Source organism: Salmo salar, unplaced genomic scaffold (assembly GCF_965601325.2).
Source record: "Salmo salar unplaced genomic scaffold, fSalSal1 ptg000257l, whole genome shotgun sequence".
NCBI lineage: Eukaryota > Metazoa > Chordata > Actinopteri > Salmoniformes > Salmonidae > Salmo > Salmo salar.
This window is the reverse complement of record NW_027675339.1, coordinates 2,662,835-2,672,250: the sequence shown is the minus strand read 5'-3', so window position 1 is coordinate 2,672,250 and position 9,416 is coordinate 2,662,835. Positions and strand designations below refer to the sequence as shown.

Genomic DNA, 9,416 nt, shown 5'->3' with positions numbered 1-9,416 from the left:
CGTTTCAGTGAAAGAAGAGGAAGTCGCGTTCAGAGTGAAAGAGGAGAAAGACGTTTCAGTGAAAGAAGAGGAAGACCCGTTCAGAGTGAAAGAGGAGGAGGATGCTACTGTAAAAGACGAGGAGGAAGAGAAAGAGGAGGATGCAGTTTATGGGGTGAAAGAGGAGGAGGGGGAGATGACTGTCACATTGGAAGAAGATGAAGAGGAGGAAACTGGACATCTGGGCCCGGTTTCCCAAACGCATCTTAAGGCGTCCAATGGTTCTAACGGTGAACTTAGCCATAAGATGGTTTTGAGAAACCGTTCCCTGATTAACACTAGTAAGTACTGTCTTAAATACAGAGGCACAAACTCTGCAGTTGTTGAACTGATGTTTGGTGTTAAAGGGGAAATATGCAATAGCTACATCCATATTTAGACTTTTTACATTATTTATTTATAGCCATTGATTCTTGAAGAATATAACACATGCCTCATGAGCTTAGTTCAACTGTTGTACCCCATCATAACCCTAAATAAGCTTTTTTTACTCCAATGTTTAGAAACAATGTAAATCAACACTGTATAGCCTCAACATGGTTAAAACTATAATGTTGATATCATGGATGGTCAGTCCTTGCATCCGCAGGTCTGTCTATGAATTTGAGATTAGTTACATTTCTCCAGCCCCATAATCATCTTATTACCAAACTAGTGGTGGAATGACAGCTTTGTTATTGTTTCAACTGCAGATTGGTTGATAGATGTGTGGCTATTTTATAGGGATAACCTAGGATTTAAATAGCAAACAATTATCAGCCCAGAGGCTGATATAAGGTGTTGGCTTGACAGTCGCTGGACCTGAGTCCAGCTTAGGGCTACCCCCTGAATTGACTACACTATAAATACAAGGACTGGCCATCCATAAGGTCAAAATGATAGTTTTAACCAGATTTCACAGCTATACAGTGCTTGTTTACAAACAGTGGCGTTATACAAGCTTATGTTTTGGTTTCTGGTGGGGTAATACAGTTTGAGGCATTTATAATTTATATTCTTCAAGAATCAATGGTTATATAGTAAATGGGTCTTTCTATAACTGCCAGTGAAGATTTCCTGTGGGGGTCAAATTGTTAACCAGGTAGGCTAGTTGAGAACAAGTTCTCATTTGCAACTGCAACTGCGACCTGGCCAAGATAAAGCGTAGCAATTCGACACATACAACAACACATGGAATAAACAAAACATACAGTCAATAATACAGTAGAACAAAAGAAAACAAAAGGTCTATATACAGTGAGTGGAAATGAGGTAAGTTAAGGCAATAAATAGACCATGGTGGTCAAATAATTACAATAAAGCAATTAAACACTGGAATGGTAGATGTGCAGAAGACGAATGTGCAAGTAGAGATACTGGGGTGCAAAGGAGCAAGATAAATAAATACAGTATGGGGATGAGGTAGGTAGATAGATGGGCTGTTTACAGATGGGCTATGTACAGGTGCAGTGATCTGTGAGCTGCTCTGACAGCTGGTGCTTAAAGCTAGTGAGGGAGATATGAGTCTCCAGCTTCAGAGATTTTTGCAGTTCGTTCCAGTCATTGGCAGCAGAGAACTGTAAGGAAAGACGACCAAAGGAGGTGTTGGCTTTGGGGGTGACCAGTGAGATATACCTGCTGGAGCGCATGCTACGAGTGGGTGGTGCTATGGTGACCAGTGAGTTGAGATAAGACGGGGCTTTACCTAGCAGAGACTTGTAGATAACCTGTAGCCAGTGGGTTTGGCGACGAGTATGAAACGAGGGCCAACCAACGAGAGCGTACAGGTCGCAATGGTGGGTGGTATATGGGACTTTGGTGACAAAACGGATGGCACTGTGATAGACTGCATCCAGTTTGTTGAGTAGAGATTTGGAGGCTATTTTATAGATGACATCACCGAAGTCGAGGATCGGTAGGATGGTCAGTTTTACGAGGGTATGAAGGATGCTTTGTTGAGATATAGGAAGCCGATTCTAGATTTAATTTTGGATTGAAGATGCTTAATGTGAGTCTGGAAGGAGAGTTTACAGTCTAACCAGACACCCAGGTATTTGTAGTTGTCCACGTATTCTAAGTCAGAGCCGTTCAAAGTAGTGATGCTGGACGGGCGAGCAGGTGCGGGCAGTGATCGATTGAATAGCATGCATTTAGTTTTACCTGCGTTTAAGAGCAGTTGGAGGCCACGGAAGGAGAGTTGTATGGCATTGAAGCTCGTTTGGAGGTTAGTTAACTTCTCTAGGGCCAGTGGGACGATTTCGTCCCACCTACGTAACAGCCAGTGGCGCGTTATTCAAATACCTTAGAAATGCTATTACTTCAATTTCTCAAACATATGACTATTTTACACCATTTTAAAGACAAGACTCTTGTTAATCTAACCACACTGTCCGATTTCAAAAAGGCTTTACAACGAAAGCAAAACATTAGATTATGTCAGCAGAGTACCCAGCCAGAAATAATCAGACACCCATTTTTCAAGCTAGCATATAATGTCACATAAACCCAAAAGACAGCTAAATGCAGCACTAACCTTTGATGATCTTCATCAGATGACAACCCTAGGACATTATGTTATACAATACATGCATGTTTTGTTCAATCAAGTTCATATTTATATCAAAAAACAGCTTTTTACATTAGCATGTGACGTTCAGAACTAGCATACCCCCCGCAAACTTCCGGTGAATTTACTAAAAATGTACTAAATTACTCACGATAAACGTTCACAAAAAGCATAACAATTATTTTAAGAATTATAGATACAGAACTCCTCTATGCACTCGATATGTCCGATTTTAAAATAGCTTTTCGGTGAAAGCACATTTTGCAATATTCTAAGTAGATAGCCCGGCATCACAGGGCTAGCTATTTAGACACCCAGCAAGTTTAGCACTCACCAAACTCAGATTTACTATAAGAAAAATGTTATTACCTTTGCTGTTCTTCGTCAGAATGCACTCCCAGGACTTCTACTTCAATAACAAATGTTGGTTTGGTCCCAAATAATCCATAGTTATATCCAAATAGCGGCGTTTTGTTCGTGCGTTCAAGACACTATCTGAAAGGGTAAATAAGGGTTACGCGCCCGACGCGTTTTGTGACAAAAAAATTCTAAATATTCCATTACCGTACTTCGAAGCATGTCAACCGCTGTTTAAAATCAATTTTTATGCAATTTTTCTCGTAAAAAAGCGATAATATTCCGACAGGGAAAGCGTGTTTACGTTCAAAGAGAGAGAAAGTAAAAGCATGGGATCCCCTCGTGCACGAGCCTCAGTCTGATGGCCCTCTGATCGACTTCCATCCAAACGCGCTAAAGTTTTTCAGCCAGCGGCTGGAATTACATCATTCAGCTTTTTCCCGGGTTCTGAGAGCCTATGGGAGCCGTAGGAAGTGTCACGTTACAGCAAATATCCTAAATTTTCTTTAAACAGAGCCAAGAAGCCCAAGGAATGGTCAGAGAGGGTACTTCCTGTTTGGAATCTTCTCAGGTTTTTGCCTGCCATATGAGTTCTGTTATACTCACAGACACCATTCAAACAGTTTTAGAAACTGTAGGGTGTTTTCTATCCAAAGCCAATAATTATATGCATATTCTAGTTTCTGGGCAGTAGTAATAACCAGATTAAATCGGGTACGTTTTTTATCCGGCCGTGTAAATACTGCCCCCTAGCCCTAACAGGTTAACACAGTGTCCAAAGAGGGGCCAGAAGTATACAGAATGGTGTCATCTGCGTAGAGGTGGATCAGAGACTCACCAGCAGCAAGAGCGACATCATTGATGTATACAGAGAAGAGAGTCGGCCTGAGAATTGAACCCTGTGGCACCCCCATAGACTGCCAGAGGCCCGGACAACAGGCCCTCCGATTTGACACACTGAACTCTATCAGAGAAGTAGTAGGTAAACCAGGCGAGGCAATCATTTGAGAAACCAAGGCTGTCGAGTTTGCCAATAAGAATGTGGTGATTGACAGAGTCGAAAGCCTTGGCCAGGTCGATGAATACGGCTGCACAGTAATGTCTCTTATCGATGGCGGTTATGATGTCGTTGATGTAGTTAGTATGCCAAAAGTTCCCGGATGTCGTACTAAATTCGCCAAAATATGACGTATACACGCAGTACTTTAGGGCCCATAATGCAATTCTTCAGGAAATGGACGTAGCTTCACATCATTTTCAGATTTGAAGAAAATGGCGGAAAATATGCAGCCGAAGTCCAACGAGAGCCGATACAAATTCATTGCTTTAACTAATTATGACAAATGTTAAGAACATGTTAAGCAATGTAATAAAGACATTTCTTTTCAAGTAAGTTACCTTACACGATATTTTGGCTGACAATTTGCTTGCATGTTATTACAGCAGTATGTACCGGCATGTTAAAACCTCTCTGGGGTAGGTGGGACGCTACCGTCACACCTCGCCAACAGCCATTGAAATAGCAGGGCGCCAAATTCAAAACAACAAAAATCTCATAATTCAAATTTCTCACACATACAAGTATTATACACCATTGTAAAGGTACACTTCTCATTAATCCAACCACAGTGTCCGATTTCAAAAACACTTTACGGCGAAAGATTATGTTAGGACACCACCTAGACAAGAAAAACCACACAGCCATTTTCCAAGCAAGGAGAGGCGTCACAAAAACCAGAAATATAGCTAAAATTAATCACTAACCTTTGATGATCTTCATCAGATGGCACTCATAGGACTTCATGTTACACAATATATGTATGTTTTGCTCGATAAAGTTCATATTTATATCCAAAAACCCCATTTTACATTGGTATGTAATGTTCAGAAATGTTTTGCCTCCAAAACCCCCGATGAATGAGCACATCAATTTACAGAAATACTCATCATAAACGTTGATAAAATATACAACTGTTATGCATAGAATTAAAGATATACTTCTCCTTAATGCAACCGCTGTGTCAGATTTCAAAAAAGCTTTACGGCGAAAGCACACTTTGCAATAATCTGAGTACAGCGCTCAGACACCAAAACAAGCCATACAGATACCCGCCATGTTGTGGAGTCAACAGAAGTCAGAAATACCATTATAAATATTCACTTACCTTTGATGATTTTCATCGGAATGCACTCCCAGGAATCCCAGTTCCACAATACATGTACGTTTTGTTCGATAAAGTTCATGTTTATGTCCAAATACCTCCATTTTGTTCGCGCGTTAGGTTCACTATTCCAAATGCAGAAGGCGCGCGCACTAAAGTCCAGACGAAAAGTCAAAAAAGTTATATTACAGTTTGTAGAAACACGTCAAACGATGTGTAGAATCAATCTTTAGGATGTTTTTATCATAAATCTTCAAAAATATTCCAACCGGATAATTCCTTTGTCTTCATAAAGGAAAGAGAACTGAGCTTGTGCTCATGGCTGCGTGCGTAACTAAAATAATGGCTGACGGCCAGACACCTGACTCAATCAGCTCTTATTCTCTCCCCATTCACAGTAGAAGCCTGAAACAACATTCTAAAGACTGTTGACATCTAGTGGAAGCCTTAGGAAGTGCAATATGACCCCATAGACACTGTATATTGGATGTATATTGTGTGTTAGATAGGCAATCACTTGAAAAACTACAAACCTCAGATTTCCACACTTCCTGGTTGGATTTTTCTAAGGTTTTGCCTGACATATGAGTTCTGTTATACTCACAGACATTATTCAAACCGTTTTAGACACTTCAGTGTTTTCTATCCAAATCTACTAATTATATGCATATTCTAGCTTTTGGGCCTGAGTAGCAGGCAGTTTACTCTGGGCATGCTTTTCATCCGGACATGAAAATACTGCCCCCTACCCCGATGAAGTTAAGCATTTCCAATCCAAAATGAAATCTAGAATCAGCTTCATATTTCGCAACAAAGCCTCCTTCACTCACGCTGCCAAACATACCCTCGTTAAACTGACTTTCTTGCCGATCCTTGACTTCGGCGATGTCATTTTCAAAATAGCCTCCAACACTCTACTCAGCAAACTGGATGCAGTCTATCACAGTGCCATCCGTTTTGTCACCAAATCCCCATATACCACCCACCACTGCGACCTGTATGCTCTCGTTGGCTGGCCTTCTCTACATATTCGTCGCCAAACCCACTGGCTCCAGGTCATCTATAGGTCTTTGCTAGGCCACCTTCACTCAGCTCACAGGTCACCATAGCAACACCCACCCATAGCACGCACTCAAAGAGGTATATCTCACTGGTCATCACCAAAGCCAACACCTACTTTGGACACATTTCTTTCCAGTTCTCTGCTGCCAATGACTTGAACGAATTGCAAAAATCGCTGAAGTTGGAGACATATATCTTCCTCACTAACTTTAAGCATCAGCTATCTGAGCAGCTTACCGATCGCTGCAGCTGTACACAGTCCATCTGTAAATAGTCCATCCAACTGCCTACCTCATCCCCATGTTTTTATTTACTTTTTTGCTCTTTTGCACACCAGTATTTCTACTTGCACATCATCATCTGCACATCTATCACTCCAGTGTTCATTTGTTAAATTGTAATTACTTCGCTACTATGGCCTATTTATTGCCTTACCTCCGTACTCCATTTGCACACACTGTATATAGATATTTGCACACACTGTATATAGATTTTTCTATTGTGTTATTGACTGTACGTTTGTTTATTCCATGTGTAACTCTGTATTGTTTGTGTCGCACTGCTTTGCTTTATCTTGGCCAGGTCGCAGTTGTAAATGAGAACTTGTTCTCAACTGGCCTACCTGCTTAAATAAAGGTGAAAAACAAAATGTAATTAAAAATACATTTAAAAAATCATAACTTTATTGACAACACCCAAATGGATACGGTCATTAACTCGGTTCTTAATAATGTAGCAAACATTATATTAAGCAGGACATTCAAGCGAGCTTTACAATTATAATCCAAAGTAGCGTGAAATGCACTCATAAGCAACCTGGAAATGGAAGTTACTTCCCTGAGTTTTTCCCCGTTCACATTCAGAATACATTGTGAAAAACGAAAATCTTTGCTCACCATTTTTGCTCCAGGCAGATATACTACATCCATAACTATCGGTTTCCTCATTAGCAGATATACTACATCCATAACTAGTGGTTTCCTCATTAGCAGATACACTACATCCATAACTATCGGTTTCCTCATTAGCAGGGAGGAGTTTCTACAACCAAATTGCATGTGCATCGCCCTCGTGCCGCAATTTTAGCAAACACAGAAAGGGGCCTATATTGGAGACCAAAAGTCGTCTGGCACACTGCTTAGAGTTTCAACAACATGAATAACTTATTTCTAGCCTACAATCTTAGATGTTACTACTAATGTGAAAACAAGACAAAATATGACTGTTCTTGCTCATTTTAAGACAATTGTTAAATCATTTTAACATTCATTACAGATATCAATTGTTGTATAACATCATGGCTACGCTGTTGGCATCACCTTTTACAGTGGATTACCGCTGTTGTGGGCCTTTAAATCATCTGTCTGACTTTGTTGTTCACACAGGAGAGATACTTCACTATCTTGGATCCTCTGGGGAGCCTCAACAACCTCGTGATGCTGACGAGGCAGAGAAGAGTCTCTCCAGATCAGAACACCTCAATAAACACCTGCAGACATCCACAGGGAAGAGAACTCACTGCTGCTCTGACTGTGGGAAGAGATTCACCTCATCAGGCATTAAAATTCATCAGAGAATCCACACAGGAGAGACATCTTATAGCTGTGGTCAATGTGGGAAGAGTTTTGTTCAATCTGGCCAGCTGACATTACACCAGAGAACACACACAGGAGAGAAATCTTATATCTGTGATCAATGTGGGAAGAGTTTTAGTAAGTCTGGCTCTCTGACTTTACACCAGAGAACACACACAGGAGAGAAACCATATAGCTGTGGTCAATGTGGGAAAAGTTTTGCTGCACCTAGCACTCTCACTCGACACCAGAGAACGCACACAGGAGAGAAACCTTATAGCTGTGATCAATGTGGGAAGGGTTTTAGTATGTCTGGCTCTCTGACTTTACACCAGAGAACACACACAGGAGAGAAACCTTATAGCTGTGGTCAATGTGGGAAGAGTTTTGCTGCATCTAGCACGCTGACTCTACACCAGAGAATACACACAGGAGAGAAACCTTATAGCTGTGATCAGTGTGGGAAGAGTTATGGTCGATCTGGAGAGCTGACAGTGCACCAGAGAATACACACAGGAGAGAAACCTTATAGCTGTGATCAATGTGGGAAGAGTTTTAGTAAGTCTGGCTCTCTGACTTTACACCAGAGAACACACACAGGAGAGAAATCTTTTAGCTGTGATCAGTGTGGAAAGAGTTATGGTCGATCTGGAGAGCTGACAGTGCACCAGAGAATACACACAGGAGAGAAACCTTATAGCTGTGATCAATGTGGGAAGAGTTTTAGTAAGTCTGGCTCTCTGACTTTACACCAGAGAACACACACAGGAGAGAAACCTTTTAGCTGTGATCAGTGTGGGAAGAGTTTTGGTCGATCTGGAGAGCTGACAGTGCACCAGAGAATACACACAGGAGAGAAACCTTATAGCTGTGATCAATGTGGGAAGAGTTTTGGTCGATCTGGAGAGCTGACAGTGCACCAGAGAATACACACAGGAGAGAAACCTTTTAGCTGTAATCATTGTGGGAAGAGTTTTGGTCGATCTGGAGAGCTGACAGTACACAAGAGAACACACACAGCCTTATAGCTGTGACCAGAGATAATCTGATAAAAGACCTCTGATCAAATATCAGAAAATACATGAAGGAGTTGTTAAATGATATCAATATATTTTAATGATGTCACAATGTAGAATGTTTTAACATTGTAGTAGGAGTATTTTAATGATGTCACAATGTAGAACCCTAAACGTTTGTCCCCTGTTCTATTGATTTCAACATGATATGGATATTAGCCTCAGGGGGAAAATCCAGGCTCTGAAATGGAAGAGTTACTATTTATGTGATTTAACAAAAAGTGACTAACAAAAAAAGAGCTGTGTTACATTTACAGCATTGGTGACCCACTTGAATCAAAATGTAGCCAGCTGTTTTCTACCAGTTGTCCTCTAACCAGGGATGTACACATTATTCCCAGATTCCGTGTGGTTTTTGAGCTGTTAGTTTTAACAGGACGTGCAACCTCATCTCCCTCCTCTCGCACAATTGATTTCAACATGATATCGATGAGTGATGACAAATAAGTGTTATGTTCCTTTGTTTAGTGACCCCTACATTTAAATGCATCACTCCAAAATGTAGCTGACTGTCTTCTGCAGGTTGTCCTCTAACCAGTGAGGTAAAATATATCTCCATTTCCATGTGTTTTGTTGTGTTAGTTTCAGGAGCAGGTTCAAC

At 40.9% G+C, this 9,416-nt stretch overlaps 1 protein-coding gene across 1 annotated transcript; it reads left to right on the top strand.

Moving 5' to 3' along the window:
• Positions 1-4,125: 4,125 nt before the first annotated feature.
• Positions 4,126-8,966, top strand: LOC145867234 (uncharacterized). The gene is made up of 2 exons (XM_082971310.1): positions 4,126-4,141; positions 7,551-8,966. Exons 1-2 carry the CDS (start codon positions 4,126-4,128, stop codon positions 8,765-8,767), a joined length of 1,233 nt encoding a protein of 410 aa, XP_082827436.1. The 3' UTR covers positions 8,768-8,966.
• The last annotated feature ends 450 nt before the right edge of the window (positions 8,967-9,416 follow it).